This window comes from Leuciscus leuciscus (genome assembly GCF_965113295.1).
Source record: "Leuciscus leuciscus genome assembly, chromosome: 17".
Taxonomy (NCBI): domain Eukaryota; kingdom Metazoa; phylum Chordata; class Actinopteri; order Cypriniformes; family Leuciscidae; genus Leuciscus; species Leuciscus leuciscus.
In genome coordinates, this window is record NC_138741.1 from 16,339,799 (window position 1) to 16,357,515 (window position 17,717).

Here is a 17,717-nt window from a genome sequence, read left to right on the forward strand (position 1 = left end):
CTAGAATGACTTTACCGGTAAATACAAAAATATGCTGTTCACTCAAGCAACGGCGTTCTGCCTTTTTACCATTAAGAGACCATTCACCCATCAGCACCAAAATACTGGTAAATTCTTTGATGTCAGTCAACGGAAAATAATCTTTAAATGAGCATGAAGAGAAGCATTTAAGTTTACTTAACTTACTTACTTAAAAACTGAATCTTCCATGGCAACTAGAAGTATATGGCCTTTTGAAAAATGAAAATTTGAATTGAATTTTTTTTGTCTCTTACTAGTTTTCATACTCTACCTTGAGCTCCTGGTTATCTATCAACACTTTTATGCTTAAAATAAATGCAGGATATACTAAATATACATTTGCTGCCACTGGCCAATTATTCCACAGAACAGTACATTTCCAAAGACAACACAGGACCAAACTACATTGTGTATTAAGAACACAAAGACACAAGAAAAACACAGCACACATTAAAGACAACATAACCCCAAAATGTCACAACACAGAGTGATCCCACACAATGACATATATCAAACCGCACCATAAACCAAAACAATGCAGAAGAGGCTGCCAGATGAGATGAATCTTGACTGCACTATACAGCTACAGGAAACCAAACCCACTTTAAAAGCTACAAATGTAATGAGATCTGATTATTGTGCTGCACTTCCTGGGGTCATATATACATGGAAAACTCGATATACTTGTTTTCAAATGTTGAGAATCAATTTTTCACACTTGGCAGAAATTATTAGAAGCGTTTAGTGATTGGAAAAGTGGAAGACATCAATGATGTACTGGAAAGGGAAGTTACTTTGTGGTGGGATGCCATTTAGTTACTTTTTTCTCTTTCCATCTAACAATCTCTTCCCACCCTTTATCACACCCTTCTGTAACTCTCTCTCTCTCTATCTTTCTCTCTCTCACACCCCTCCCCCCGTCTCTCTCTTTCTGATCCATTTTTCATGCTTCAATCTATTTTCTCTCCTCCATTTGCAATGGTTTACTGTAACTTGTCCCCCTTCCCCGTCCCATTCTGTGAGTGCATTACGAGATTCTCTCTCTCTCTTTTGGTGTCCTCCCCTTTCTCTGTCTCTCTCTGCCATATTATCTATTCCTCTCATCCCTGCTCACGTAGTCTTTTATCTCTCTCATGGGCCATCCATCTCTCTCCTATTAAACACCACCCCTCAATTAATCTGCTCTCCATCCCTCTGTTTAAGGTTATAGCCCAACCTCTCTCTCTCTCTCTCTTTCCCTCTCTGCAGTAATTGCTTGTGTGATCCATGATACATGCCCGCTGTCCCTCAAAAAGCAGTTTTTTGTTGACTAGATTGCAGCAGTGAGTCACAAAACACAGACAAAACAAAAACATGCATAAAGCAACAAAAAAGTAACAGGAATGTTTAGACTTTTATTATGTTCCAATTCTATCAGCCTTAAACAAGCAAGAGTGGAAAATGATCAGCAAAAAAAAATTTCATGACACTTTTTATATCATCCGGACTTAAGTAAAACATATCCAAAGGAATTTTTTAAATATTTGATATAATTCAGATTTTATGAGACTCCCAGGATACATTGGCCTATGGTATAAAAAAGCCAAAGTCATCAATATTTCTATGATTTATTTGATGCAAAAAATTTAAATACAAATGTAATATGCAAAATATACTGCATGTATGACATGTCTAAGTGTCCTAAAGTTTCGGCATACAAGGGGGACTGTGTACAGGGGGCTCAGAGGCCACGAGGGCCTATAAGGATCTACCCTAAGGGCCCCGGTCCTGGAACGAGATTTCTACTGCCACCCCGGAATGCACAATAATGCTTTAACCGGTACAGGGGCCCCAGTTTACCTTGTGACATCACTCATTGCCAATACTATGGATAATCCTTTTTTCTTACCCCAATCTGACAACATATCTCAGGGGACACTGTGGTAAATAACAGTATGAGCAACATATGACTTAATTTTCTTTTATAAATATAGCAGGGGTGAAGCAACTATTATAACCCATAACCCTATACAAATAAGCAGAATTTTTTGAAATCCTTTATGAATCCTTCGGAAATCATTGTAATATGCCCAATGTGTATATATATATATATATATGCCATCACAGGAATAAATAGAAAACAGTTATTACAATATTACAGTTTTTACTGTATTTTTCATCAAATAAAATGCAGCATTGGAGAACATAGGAATGATAATGGTTAGCTGTTCCCATCATATAACTGCTAGGAGAATGTTATGCCACCTAATTAATTAATATTCATTAGTCAAGCTGATAAGGTTCATAATGTGTTCCCCCACTTATCATATTGTTCCTTCATACCTCCATATAACAAAATGACTACATTTGAATAATACTATAAGGATTTATAATAATTTATATATATATATATAAAAAAAAAAATCAAACAATTACAGATTTTGATAATCAGTAATGGACCGGATCAGGATTCTGTTCCATCAGTACTTTACAATATGATTCCACACAGATAAAACATCTAAATTGAAAGGTTGTTGTCTAGGACAGGACACAGCTTTGGTGAGCCCATCTTCACGGCTGCGGTTGAGAGAGGAAGAACGGACACATTGATGTGTGTGTAAGTGTTTGCACATGCTTACACATGAGAATTTCATATTCAGATGAAACAAATATAGACTTACACATGAAATCCTGAAACCAGCGTTCTGACCGGTTAACCAGACAGGATGTCCACTCCCTCAGGGTCACCTTCTTATTCTTGTTCTTGTCACATGACCTGCACACACACATACCATATTGTTGAATTCTACAAGTGGACTCTCTTTGCCTCTATCTCTCGTTTTTGATTTCTAAATCCCTCTACGTGTCTCTCTGCAGCTATCAGCCGTAAAGGACACCACTCACATTAGAACAGTAGGAAGGCAATAAGCATTCACAGCTCTGAATGAGAGAGAGAGAGATCAAGTGGATGAGTGAGAGAAGAGAGAGATTGAAAGAGGATGAGAGAGAGGGGTGGGTGACATCCTGAAGGCATGTGTACTATAATCAGAAGGATGCTGGGGTGGGTTTGCAGTAATATTATGCAAATACAGAGAAGGTCAGACAGGAGAAAACACCACAAAATCACAGTGGTGAGGTGATTGTGTGTGTCTATAGGCACTGGTGTCATTTTCTTTGTGTGCGTTACTGGAAGAATCTTTGAGCGCAGTGCTCCAGTGGCATCCGCTTATAGTGAAGCTTTCTCAGATCTCTCCTGCTTAGCTTCCCGTCCCCGTTACGATCCAACAGAACAAACCTCCTCTGAAAGAAAAAGGGAGAAAAGAAGAGACCATGTGAGACAAAAGAAAAAAGATCAGGACTTGATGCAAATTTACAACTGAACTGAAAAGAAGATCCCCTATGCACTATTCTATGCTGAGATTTTTTATGTGCTCGATTTGGTGCCTGATTAGAAATGGTAGAAAATCACACTCAAAAGTTTTTATTTGTTCTCAATTAATATTTTCATTAAAGTATATCTCATTTTATTACTGAAGCTTAATAAGCAGTTAGCCTTCGATTAGCAATCCTACAGGCTTAGAATAATTGGTTCAGAAAAGAGCTCCATCCCAAATGATGTAGGCTACTATACACTGCATACTAATACAATACACTATGTACTTCAGACATCCCATCTGGCAAAAACTCTTTTCTGGGAGGTAGTGCACTACTAGTGCACAAAAAATTATAGTATATTATATTATTAATTCGCATAAGCCACATAACAGAGACACAATTGAAACACATGTTAGAACCATGTGTAAATGGTAATGCATCTTTCCTGACCACTTGTGATTAGATCACTGAAAACACATCTGAGTACCAGGTGGAAACAGGGCTTCTCTTTGTTGCTCGCTCGATTTCCAGGATATTGTGAATAATTTGCGGGTGTCGGTAATATGGTTTGTTCATGCGCAGCCGCTCCGCAATATGTGGGGTGAACTTCTGAGAGAGGTGGGATGTCTGGTACTTTGACAAATTCAATTTTAGAAGAGCGGTGTCTCAAACAAACACTTAACGTCAGCATGAAATGGAAATTTATTGTGGACGACGCTAAATACAGCTGTAAATGGGATCTAAAACGTTTTAAGCTTGTCTACTTTTGACCACTTCCAGAGGTAGTCGAAAACGCATTCGACCGGATTGCTTTTTGTAGTGTTCATGGGGTTGAATGCGTTTGAACAGCCGCTCTTCAATTTTAGAAGAGCGGTGTCTCAAACAAACACTTAAAGTCAGCATGAAATGGAAATTTATTTTCTACATGCATATTATTGATCTTTTAGTGTATGATCCAACCATGCATTTCATTTATGCATTTCATAAAAAAAAAAAATAATGTTTTGTACTCATAGATTTAAATCATACATTTATAATCGAGTTTGCTTTGGAGCGGTATTTGAGGTATTTTGATTGTATCCCATCATGTATCATGTTCTGGAACTCACGTGCACCGAAATCATGAGATGTCGAGGAAACCATTCCACTTTAAGGTAATTAGATATTACATTTAGCCTAATTTGGTATTGGTAGTAAAACCAAACCCACTTGAAGGCAAACCTGCAACCTTAGCCTGCTAACGCAAGGAAGTAGACAAGAGGCCATTTTTTTATGGATTTCAATAAAGGCTTCACTACGCTGAATAAACCGCTTTTGTGAGGAAATAGCTTATCATTTAAAAGGTTAGTTCACCCAAAAATGAAATTTCTGTCATTGTTTACTCACCCTTGTGTTGTCCCAAACACGTAAGACATTCATTCATCTTTGGAACACAAAATCTGACCCAGTTCTGTCCTCTCCATTGACAGCTGCGCAACTTCCACTTTGACACTTCAATATTTCTTTTTTAAAGAGATTGTTAAACGAATCCATATGAATTGAGTGGTTTAGTCCAAATTTTCTTAAGAGACACAATCGCTTTACATGATGAACAGACTGAATTTAGGCTATTATTCACATATAAACATTGATCAGCGAACATAAACAGAAGCTTAACCAAACTTGCTTGACGTGCGAGAACAAACCACATTGGTTCTTGTGGAAGCTCAAATGTGCATGCGTAACACACGAGGATGAACCTCACTGATTCTCGCATGTCAAGCAAGCATGCTTGAGCTTCCGCTTATTATAACTGATTTGTGTGTTGATGAAAGTTTATTTGTAAATAAAAGCTTAAATTAAATTGGAGGATCAGATGAACTACTAGCACAGTGCTGCAACAGCTGGCTGAACAAGTAGCCGAAACGGAACAAACGTACCCAGACTCTCTTTTAATCATTCTTGGGGATTTTAATAAAGCAAATCTCTCCGGTGAACTGCCAAAATACAGACAGCACATTACATGTCCCACCAGAGACAGTAATATACTGGATCACTGTTACACCACAATAAAGAATGCATAGCTCTGTCCCACATGCAGCTTTGGGGCTCTCTGATCACTGTCTAGTTCATCTTATACTGACCTACAGGCAGAAACTGAAATCAGCTAACCCTGTAATAAGGAATATTAAAAGATGGTCTAAATGAAGCAGAGCGGGATTTACAAGCCTGCTACGATTGCAGATTGTTTTTTGAAGCTGCAGCCACTGATCTGGACAAGCTCACTGATACTGTTACATTATAAGCTATATCAGTTTCTGTGAGGATACATGCATTCCTACCAGGACATTCTTATCATTCAAAAACGATAAACCATGGTTTACCGGGAAACTCAAACAGCTTTGTCATGCCAAAGAGGATGCTTACAGAAGTGGGGATAAAATCTTGTTTAACCAGACCAGAAAATGAGGTCAGAGTGGCTAAAAGAAGCTACTCTGAAAAGCCAACTACCCGACATCAGCCTGGACGGGTCTGAGGCCCTGTTTACACCTGGTTTTAAGATGCGTTTTCGTTGATCGGTTCCCAAGTAGTCGAGGGAGACACATTCCCGTTTACAGCTGGTGTTTTAATCTGTCTCTTTTGTCCACTTTCAACCACTTCTGTCCTGATTTCTTCAAGAGGAGGGTTTATGGGTGGGTAAATGTATGGGCTTCTTCAGATCTTTCGATCTAATGTACAAAATAAGCTCGTACAATTTACATATGAACGCAACCTGAGACGACAGAAAAAACATACGGAGAGCAGCAGCTTTTGTTTCTGCTCTAATAGCCGCAGGATCACGCCGAAGGCTGTGAGTGAGTGTTAGAAATCAGGAATGTTGAGCGTACATTGTGCTTGCTTGGTACGTTTTTCGTATTCAAACCAAACTTGGGTCTTCAGCCGACAAAGTTTAAATCTCGTCTGGCTAGCGTGCTTCCCATAATGTTTACGCATTAGATCAGTAGGTGGATAGAGGAGGTCTTTTGCGGCTGTTCGAATGCATTCAACCCCATGAACACTACGAAAAGCAATCCGGTCGCAAGCGTTTTCGACTACATCTGGAAGTGTTCAAAAGTAGACAAGCTTAAAATGTTTTAGACACCGTTTACAACTGTATTTAGCGTCGTCCACATGTGATCCGATCGACCAAAACGCATCTTAATACCAGGTATAAACAGAGCCTGAGGAACATCACCAAGCATAAGACACCACACCCACGATCTGTGGAGAATCAACAACTGGCAGAGGATCTGAATGTGTTTTACTTGTAGGTTTGAAAAGCCCAGTCTTACACCCCACACCTGCTCTGATCTGCATTTCACTCATACACCAACCCCTGCAACCCCCCATGTCACCCTCTTGCTATTCAACCTGCGTTTAAGGTCTGCATGGAGGACGTCAGCCTAGTTTTAAAAAAAACAGAAGACCAGGAAAGCGTCAGGCCCAGACGGTGTTTCACCTGCCAGTTTAAAAGTCTTCGCTGACCAACTGGCCCCAATCTTCACGCAGATATTCAACAAATCACTAGACCAGTGTGAAGTTCCCTGTTGCTTCAAACGCTCCACTATCATTCTGGTCCCCCCAAAAAACAGAATCACTGGACTTAATGACTACAGACCTGTTGCTCTCACATCTGTGGTCATGAAGTCATCTGAGAGACTGGTGTTGGTCTACCTGAAGGACATCACTGGACCCTTGATGGATCCTCTTCAGTTTGCCTTCAAAGCAAACAGGTATGTGGAGGATGCAGTCAACATGGGACTGCATTATATCCTGCAACATCTTGACAGACCTGGGACTTATGCAAGGATCTTATTTGTGGACTTCAGTTCGGCTTTCAACACCATCAGACCAGATCTTCTATCATACAATCTGACCCAGCTTTTCGTGCCCACCAGCTTTCTGACAGATAGGCAGCAGCTAGAGAGACTGGAGAAATTCACATCCAGCACTCTCACTATCAGCATTGGTGCTTCTCAGGGTTGCGTCTTCTCCCCTTTGCTCTTCTCACTGTACACAAATGACTGCACCTCTAAAGACCCCTCAGTCGAGCTTCTGAAGTTTGCAAACGACACCACAGTCATTGGCCTCATTCAGGATGGTGAAGAGTCTGCATACAGACAAGAGGTTGAACAACTGGCTGTCTGGTGCAGTCATAACAACCTGGAGCTGAACACACCCAAAACAGTGGAGATGATAGTGGACTTCAGGAGGAACACCCCAGCATTCCCCCCCACTCACCATCATGAACAGCACTGTGAAAGCAGTGGAGTCATTCAGGTTCCCGGGCACCACCACCTCTCAGGACCTGAAGTGGGACACTTATATTGTGAAAAAGGCTCAGAAGAGGTTATACTTCCTTCACCAGCTGAGGAAGTTCAACCTGCCAGAAGAGCTGCTGACACAGTTCTACTCAGCCATTAATGAGTCTGTCCTGTGTTCACCAACAACTGTCTGGTTTGGTTCAGCCACTAAATATCAGACATCAGGAGACTACAACGGACAGTCTGTACTGCGGAGAGGAGTAGTGGTGAACTGTTGCCATCCGGACGGCACCTCAGATCACTTGGCTCAGGAACATCTAGGCACAGGGACAGTTTCTTCCCACAGGCTATTTCCCTCTAGAACAGTTAAATACCTTACAAGTGCAATACCCCACTTTTTTGTGCAAGATCCTAGTAAATTCATTTATTCATTTTATTATTCACAGTACTGTAAATATGTTCATTATCTGTATGTGTATTCTGACTAAACCTATCCGTGTCTTTATACATTTATATTTGTTATTCTTAAATGTTATTATGTGCCTTGTTATATTTATGTGTGCACTAGAAGCTTCAATATAAGTTAAATTCCTTGTTAATAAAGCTCTTTCTGTTCAGTTTTCTGTTATCCCAGGAGACCATTCTACATCCCTTACGGAAATGAACCATGGTTTAACTCCAAATCAAACCAAAAAAACATGGTTATCGTAGTTAAACCATGGTAACCACAAATCACCCATGGTTTTGCTACTAACCATAGTTGACCCATGGTATTTGTGGTGAACTTATAAAAGTGGTAATCAATCCGCCAAAAAACATGGTTACTACACTTTTACTATACCACCATGGTTAATTTTCCTAAGGGATGGACCAAGAGTTACTTTTGACTCTTGACACATTTTTAAAGCATCAACCTTATACACACAATGTTTATGTAGCCTATTAGTGATTGTGTGATGAAGATGTATGAAAAGCAAAAAGCGTGCCTGGTATGCAGTGTGTATAATCAATGGGTGGCATGTGTTTCTTAACCTGTGCGAGCTGGGTTCGCTGTGTGTGTGTGAGACATCTTTGTGAGGGTGCCGGTGGTGTGTATCTCTCTCCCATTCTGCTGAGGAGTAAGAACCAGTCTAGCAGACGGTACGGGAACTGACCGAACTCTTCCTGAGAACACTCTGCCCCGCTCACTGACAGAGAAACCACATCACACAACTCATAAATGTGCTGTAATTTATGTAATTTATTTGATAAAAGCTGTCATAAATGAAACTGTAATGAAAGAAGTTTTTGCGTGTGGCTTTTTACCCAGACAAGCTCCACTATGTGCCTTGCCAATGCGCCGTTTTTTGTGGCAGGCCTCCTTATGAAGCAGACACTCGTTGCTGTACGTCTTCCCCAAAACACTGCACACTGGTGCCCCCTGCCTGTAGCAAACAACACATACACACACACAAATGGACTACAATGCTAAACGCAAATAATACAATATAACTAACCATAATTGTGCAAAAAGAGCTTTTGTAAAAGGAACGGAAACGAAAATGCTCTTCATATCTTTTGTTGTTGACATCACAGGCTTTGCGCCATTTCAACGGTCGGTCACTAAAGGCTATGAAGCAGCCAAATTAAGCAGATGTCAACATGGACATGTTGTGTGATTTTAAAAACAGGAATAAAACTACACAAGATAAAAGAAAATATAGACTGCATTAAATTCACTTACACTGACGATAAAAAAAATGTTGTGACGACTTCAATGTTTTTTGAGCAGTGAATAACTGGCATTAAACCAACAAAAGAAACTTTTAGAAACCAAAAACTTTTGTTTTTAACATGTTAACAATTTTGATTTGACATTTTTTATTACTTTTGGATGATAATTAACTCATTTTTATATTGTGTTAGATCGCCACTTGATGTAGAAAGAAGTAAAGCTAGTTATAAACATTAAAACTGTTTAATTGGTTATTTTAGTCTATTAACCTGTCAAAAAAAAAAAAAATGCTTTTGAAGGAGAATGTTTTAATATAATGTTATAATATTCTTTTAAACTGCATCAGCATCTTTTTTAACTTGTAAAGCAATATTTGTGATTTGTTACAGCCCTAAGCCCATCTTTTATTTTATTTTCCTGCATGTGGCCTTTATCTGCATTGAAGACTGAGTGCACAGAGCGAATATACCAGTAAATGTCTGGGCTGCTGGTTTGATTCCAACGAATCTGTGAGCCGTAAGGATTGTCTTACGTCATTATTCTGTTCTTAATCATGACACTGGGCCTCACTGTTCATGCCGCTGGCTCAGCAGTGAGTAGCTTGGCATTGAAATCAGCTCAAGTGTCTTAGAAAATTGTTATTAATTTGTCAGTGTGTGTTTCTTACCGTGGGCATGTCTTTGGACACACACATTTAGGGGCGAGAACTCCCCCCTCCTTTACTACTTGACACAAGGAACCAATAGGACTGTGACATTTCAACAACTGACACAGTGATTCTGAATAGGAGAGAAAGAAAGAAAAAAAAAATAGGATGAGAATAGAGAGAGAGGGAGTAGTAAAAATAGGAAGCACAATTTTATACTGAATAAATAATGTACAAAACCACTCATAAAATAAGTGCCATTGAATAACTGTCTCACCTGGATCCACTCTGCCCAAATATGGCCTTAACTTTTCTTCAGCCTGCCTCTGTTTACGCTGGGCTCTTCCACCCTTATACACCAAAACACACACAAATAAGGTAATTCACATGGGATGCGTTCTTGTATTTGTCTGTGATATTGTTACATTTCGTGTGTATGTAAAAATAAGCTAGAAGGAAATTTTTTGATACACCAAACTGCTCTAAAATTTTGAAAGAAGTCTCTTATGCTCACCAAGACATGCATGTATTTGATCAAAAATACAGTAAAAACAGTAATATTGTGAAATATTACAACAATTTTAAATAGCTGTTTTCTATTTAAAAAGCTGAATTTTCAGCAGCCATTACTCCAGTCTTCAGTGTCACATGATCCATCAGAAATAATTGTAATATTCTGATTTGGTGCCCACAAAATATTTCTTATTATTATCAATGTTGAAAAAAGTTGTGCTGCTTAATATTTTTGTGGAAACTGCAATACATTTTGCAGTATAATTCTTTGATGAACAGAAAGATCAAAATAACAGCACTATTTGAAATATAGTTTCAAATATAGTAGAATAGTGAAACAACCCTACATCTTTACTAAACTTATAATCAGTTTAAAGAGTACTTTCTGCCTGTGACCCCAAACTTTTAAACATTAGTGATGCATCTCCGTGATATATTTCAGCGTGGCACAGTTTTAAGACTCTGTGTTAAAAAAGTTCTACTTTTTAATTTGGCTTCAAACTTCAAATCTTGAGAACATGTCTTTCCTGAAAGATGTGAACTGTAAAATAACCTCAAATAGTTGAAGAAAATTCAGACTTGACCACTTAATATACTGATCACTGGACTATTAATGAACCATATGACAATATTCCCCTACGGGGGGCCTGGACCACCCAATGGTCTTGTCATCAACCTCTTATTTTTTTATATGCCATCTATTTACTTTCACCGCCTTTGTAGACAACAATGAGCTGTAATTTATTTTTCAATTGTCTTAAGTGCTTTTCTTGATCTTTGAGTTTCAAATATATGAGAGAATTACTGAGCATGTTTAGGACTTGATGGATGAGTGTCATATTGCAACAGCATGTGTGCAGAAATACTCTTTAGAGAGAGAGAGAGAGAGAGATGTAGAGAAGAATGAGAGAGAAAGATTGGAACGTGCACATTTACAGCAGTCTGTTCACCATTATAGCACAGTAAGTGTGAAAGCTTTTAGATTTTTTTACAGACTTAGACTCTTTCGTTCACTCTCTTTTAAACTATGTACCTTTATCTCTTTCACGCTTAACTCTTCAACTTTTAACTCTTTCAAAATTACCTCTTTTGTACTGATATAATAAACTTTATATAAACTTTCAGAATAAAACAAATCCTAGAAAAACAATACCTTTTGTTTGCTTGTTCCAGACTGTGGATTATGTTTTATAGGAGATGATCGAATCGTGCTGTTGTTCTGAATATTCACAATAATGGCACTCTTTCTTGCTTGTGTGATATTGCACAGCATATGTAGGACTATAGTGTCACTTAAAAATTAAAATGATTGATTTGACAATTAATGAACAAGTGATTTTTTAAATGTATAATTAAATACATTTTAATGTAAAATGTAGTTAAATATCACGATAAAATAAATGATTAAATGTACAAATAGACACATTTAAATATTTAACTCATGTTATAAAATGTTAAATAACAATAAAATAATATTTTAATAAATATGAAATGTTTTATATGTAAATTTGAAATTGCATTTATAAATAGCATATAGCATATAGAATAGCAACTATAAACCACTTACCATGACAAAAACAATGTGAAAGGCCATTGTCAAGAACAACAGATGACGGAGCAGGTGCATGGCTCACAGAAGGACGTTTATGGATCTGAAACATGTGTTCAACAGCTGACTTTTAAAGTTCAAGATCTCAAAATCTCACCCAGAATGCACTCAAGACGTATAAAGTTCTAAACTTCTCAGCATGAGTGGGAATGAGGATTGTTTAAAAATTAATCATTCTCTCCCAAAGATTTCTTCTTGAGAACATCCTGAGAGACATACTTCATTTCAAAAAGAAAACAGAACTAATGAACACTGCACACAAGACATACAGTAAAAACAATGTCCATGTATGAAGATCTGCATTATCCCATCAACCTGATATGTAAAAAAACATACGTATAAATGTCGAGACAACAGTCCTCAAGGCATAACTCCTGATCAAAGCTGATTCCATCTGATCGCTCTACTCTTTAAATAACTCACAGTATTGTGTATAAGCCCTGGAGTCCTCATTAGAAGTGTGTGTGTGTAGAATGTAGTGGCCCCATCACTGGGAAGTCATTACTGTATGTTTTACGGCTCAGAGCAGATAGAGTTACACTAACAGAGCTGTTGTACTGACAGAATCACCCTTTCAATCCTTTGCTATTTCTTTAAATTAGTGTAGAAATTCTTACCAGAGTATCCTCTCTTATGGTACTTTTTTCCGGTGCCTTTTTAAATCTCTTTGCCTCCTTCCTCTTTCTCTTCTCTCTCCATATTCCCTCTCACACTATCAAACAGACACATACCTTTATTTTCCCTCTGCCCCTCCTTCTTCTCTCTTCATTTGATAATCTATTTCTACCGTCTCATCTTACCTGGCCCTCCACTCCTCCATTTCCTCTCCTGCTTTTCCTGGCTTCACCTGAGAAGTCCTTAATTAGCAATCCATTAACAGCATGGATGCACACACACACACACACACACACACACACACACACACACACACACACACACACACACACACACACACACACACACACACACACACACACACACACACACACACACACACACACACACACACACACACACACACACACACACACACACACACACACACACACCTCGGTGAAAAACAGCTAAAGTCACTGTGCAAACCTGAACTCTCTCTTTTCTCTCCTCCTACTCTGTACTGCGTTCTTCCATCTGTTTTTTGGCCAGTAAATCTTTTTGTCTGGGGAGTAATGCCAAGCTCAATGAGAACCAGAGCGCTCTTTCTCTCTCTCCCTCTCCCCCCCCCCCCCCCCCCCTCTCTCTCTCTCTCTCTCTCTCTCTCTCACACACACACACACACACACACACACACACACAAACACATATGCACATATGCACATAAACAGATGAAATAGAAGGCACTGGGCCGAATGGCATGATTCTAAAACTATGCTTTGAAATATAAAAACAAAGTTTTTTTTTTTTTTTTTTTTTAAATGGTTGTAAATGGAATGTCATAATAAGCAACAAATCACAAATTCACACTAAAACAAACTAGAGTCACAGGAAACTATGATTGTGTTTTTTCTGAGTAAAGCTTTTGCAGGTGCTGATGTGTCTATTTCAAAGACTTATATATAGTCAAATATACAAATAGTCAAATACATAAATAAGTCCTCTGTGGTCTCCTGCAGTTTTAAGTATCTGACCTCTTTGCCCTTTGACCTCAACATGAATCACTTTGACAGGACAGTTTGTTTTCCATTCATCATTTTTGCTTTTGTTTTTGTCTCATTGGTGGGAGATCTCCAACATGGTGATTCATGTTAATAATTTAGTATAAACAGGAAACAAGTGCTCCCATTATAAATATAGCCTACTGTGGCGACATATGGTTAAAGATGTGACAGAATTCACATACAGTGCTTGTTTCCCCTTTAATAATGTTTTACCTTTAAGGGAGTGACATTTTTCTGAGGTGTTTTGGAGAGGTGTTGATGTAGTGGCTTAATTTATGTTTATTCTATTCTGTGTGAAGATTGAGCTTAACCAGCATCAGTTTGATACATATTAGAACCTTTTTGTGTAAGAAACATGGGGGGAACAGAATCTGACGGCAAACAAACCAGCTCTCGGAATCCGTTCCCCCACTCCCATTATGAGAAGTGTTGATGTAGTGGCTAAAAAAATGGCTGATTCTATTTTGTGTGTATGGAGCTTAACTGGCATCAGTTTAAAGAATAATTTTTGGGAGTTTTTGGATCTTATTATGATAGGACAGAATGGGATCAAGAAAAATCCACAAGACGGGACTTGAACTTGGATCGTTCAAAGCCATTCTTTGTCAAATATCAGTGCACTGACCACTAGGCTATCGGGACAAATTAATCAGACTCAGTTTGATACATATTAGAACCTCACTGTGTAAGAAACATGGGGTGAACAGAATCCGACGGCAAACAATCCAGATGTCGAAATCCGTTCCCCACTCCCATTATGAGAAGTGTTGATGTAGTGGCTTAAAACAATGCTGATTCTATTTTGTGTGTTGATGGAGTTAAACTGGCATTAGTTTAAAGAATATTTTTGGGGAGTTTTTGCAGTTTATTGTGATAGGACACTATGGGATCAAGAAAAATCAACAAGGCAAGACTTGAACTTAGGTCGCCCAAATCTCATCAATGCCAAATGTCAGTGCACTGACCACCTGACTATCAGGGACAAGTAATTAATCTCAGTTTGATAAATATTAGAACCTCAATGTGTAAGAAACATTGGGGAAACAGAAACCAACGGCAAACAAATATATATATACACACAGTATACACATACACATACTTATATTTTTTCTTTACTTTTTTTTTTTCATTTTCTCTCTCTCTCTCTCTCTCTCTCTCTCTCTATTTCTATATATATATAGAGAGAGAGAGAGAGGCTACATATATATTTACACTATAAACAGAAATTCAAGGGGATACAATTCTTTCTTTCTCAAAACACTATAAGTGTTATATAAGTGTTTTCACACATGATCATTGGGTGTAGGTAATCAGTAAATGAGTGTGGCATTTAAATGGCAGTGTTTCCCAAATTTAACAAAAGAGCTCTTTTTTTTAAATGATGTGTCTAATAGAACTGTGTTTAGAGTTTTGCAAAAAGTTTGTTGAAGATAAGGTAGGCTATGTGAATGGTTTCACTGAGTTTGCCTCAGGTTCCACTTTTAGTGTGTAAGTAATTTGAAAAAAACCCCCTGTAAAACACTGTTTGCAAATCTCATGCACTCTTTTTGCAAAACTCTAAACACATTCTCACTCACTAAAACACATTTTGCACTGTGATGCACTTATGTTTTCGAACACAACAGTTAGGCAAAAGTTAAACACAACTACAACACAGTTGTCATCGTGTACACACTACAAGAGCAAGGTGTGGATAATGTTGTCAAAGCTGTATCTGGCTTTAGGGGAGAGATGACATTGTCTGTGATGTGGACACAGTCCTCAAGCCAGACCAACATGAAGACATGATGCTGAAGCAGAATCAATCTCTCTCACCAACCTTGATTTTGCAGTTGCTGTAACATTTAGAGGTTTTTTTTTACTGTAACCTTTTTGGCTTTTGCAGTTGGGTTAATCAAGTGCTGAATATACAGTACAGACATTCAACGGGCCTACTATACAATATTCAGCACAATACCACACTTGCAGTGCATACATACAATTTATTCACCTTACTACTGTAAGTTGTGATTAGGCTACTATACTATTTTACGTAATTGCGAAATTTGTTTACAGTTTTTCTCAATTGCTAAAACACAATTTCTGAAACCTTGCTCCATTTTCTGAAAACATTAAACACAAAACCTCATCTTCAAGCAGTATTCACAAAACCTCTGACTCCTCTTGCAAAATGAAACTTTCGCCTCAAAACAGTTTTACCTGTGTTCAAAATCAAACACTGCTCTCAAATCATAAACAAAGTGATCACAATGTTATACACTATCAAGCAGTCAGTAAACAATACACCAAAAAACAGAAAACACATTGTTCGAAACATATAGTTCTCGAAAGATATCTATGGACTGCTATTCTGTTTAGACTTACCCGTGACACCTTACTGTACCATCAAAAAGTTCAGGGAGAAGTACATTTTTAATCTCAAAACAAATTTCATATGTTTCCGTCATTGTCTTTTGATGAACGAAAACATGTTCTATCATAGTAGCTCAAAATTGATCAGAAATTGCTCTGCTTCGCTCTTTGCAATTTTTTTGTGTTCTTCCTCCTCCTTGTACCCCTATTTTTACAGTACTGTACCCTGCACCTCACAAACTTGTCCTTTGTCTCTGTGATACTCTTGTTCTTTGTTGATATGAACCTGCAACCAATCAAAATCTATTGAGCAGTCAGTGCTGTTACAGTAACAAATGGAAAGCACAATGTTCAGGGTCATATAATTTGTTCATTGTACAGTATACAGCCTACAATGCACTGTACTACAATACTAAAAGGGACAAACATCAAAGGAGTAAACGTGGTCAATGTGCTTCTTCTTGTCTTTGGGCATCATTTGAAACAGGTTAAATTAGTTTTGAGTGGTTGTGTTCAATCAATCAGTGTGTTCTCTATTTGTATTTGATTGTTGCCACTTGTGTTTACCAGTATGGATGACATGTGCATTACAGTGCAGAATGTGTTTTGAGAATGAGAATGTGTTTAGAGTTTTGCTGAAAAGTCTAAGTGATATATGCAAATTGTGTTTTACCATGTGAAATGGTTTAAGGTATTGACAACAGACTGCACAATTAGCTAAATGAGTTCAGGCAACTGAGAACTTTGTTCAGCCAATGGGTTTTAGTGTTTTAGCAATTGAGAAAAACTGTAGTAATTTTTTGACTACAATATACTTTTTTTCTGTAACTACTTGGATTCTGTGTTCTCCATTTTTTTATGTGTCTAATGATCTGTAGTGTTTATAATATTGACTCGCTGTGTATATGATCTGAAAGCACTGTTTGATTTTGAGCAATTGTTTGATTTTGCCAGAAGAGTCAGGTGTTCTCTAAATGTATAGTTTGAAGATTTGGTTTTGAGTTGAACGTTTTGAGAAAGTGGGTGATGGTTTCGAGAAATGTGTTTTAGCAATTCAGAAAAACGTAAGAACGTCAGAAAATGTATACGTTTTCACACATGATCATTGGGTGAAGGTCATCAGTAAAACTATGGATTTCATGTAGGCTAGTCTGCAAGTAGCCTAGATCTGAAACATGACAAGGAATGCAGTTTTTGTAATGGATTGACGGTCATTGCGCTATGATTGACTTGACTATATGTATATTCATGTTGGATAGAAAACGAAGTGTTTTTTTTTCATATAGTTAGTATATGTATAAAAAAGTTTTTAGCGTTTTGAAATGTAGAGTTTGTATTTATATAACAAAATGTGGTTTTGGACAGAACATTAACTATTTAGCTAAATTTGTGATGCATGTGTATTGCTGTGTTAAGAGTTTAGAAAAAGTACTTTAAGTACTGATAAACGCTTGTTAGCAATTGTAATAAAAAACTGTAAAAGGAAAATCTTGAGACATCAGCGTAATGCGTCTTAAAGTCACAAGGGGGCGCTAATGTCTCTGTATATGCATAGCTGGTCTTGTCA

General features: G+C 37.8%; 1 protein-coding gene across 2 annotated transcripts; it reads right to left on the reverse strand.

The window, feature by feature from the left end:
* Positions 1 to 1,614: 1,614 nt before the first annotated feature.
* Positions 1,615 to 13,257, reverse strand: sparcl2 (SPARC-like 2). Of its 2 annotated transcripts, XM_082142648.1 has the most exons (10): positions 12,941 to 13,254; positions 12,758 to 12,852; positions 12,099 to 12,183; positions 10,296 to 10,368; positions 10,040 to 10,151; positions 8,964 to 9,082; positions 8,691 to 8,845; positions 3,188 to 3,300; positions 2,682 to 2,776; positions 1,615 to 2,577 (listed from the first exon to the last, which is right to left on the reverse strand). In XM_082142648.1, exons 3-10 carry the CDS (start codon positions 12,156 to 12,158, stop codon positions 2,519 to 2,521), a joined length of 786 nt encoding a protein of 261 aa, XP_081998774.1. In that variant the 5' UTR covers positions 12,159 to 12,183; positions 12,758 to 12,852; positions 12,941 to 13,254; the 3' UTR covers positions 1,615 to 2,518. The 2 variants fall into 2 exon arrangements, with proteins under 2 accessions (XP_081998774.1, XP_081998775.1); XM_082142649.1 differs by lacking the exon at positions 12,758 to 12,852 and having other exon boundaries at positions 12,941 to 13,257.
* Positions 13,258 to 17,717: the final 4,460 nt, after the last annotated feature.

Bases quoted from the DNA above. Each gene is read 5' to 3' on its own strand.
- sparcl2 (XM_082142649.1), bottom strand. From the start codon at position 12,158: ATGCACCTGCTCCGTCATCTGTTGTTCTTGACAATGGCCTTTCACATT. The intron at 10,369-12,098 runs GTAAGTGGTTTA...TTGGTGTATAAG, and splicing joins TTCACATTGTTTTTGTCATG to GGTGGAAGAGCCCAGCGTAA. The intron at 2,578-2,681 runs GTAAGTCTATAT...TCTCAACCGCAG, and splicing joins CTGGTTTCAGGATTTCATGT to CCGTGAAGATGGGCTCACCA.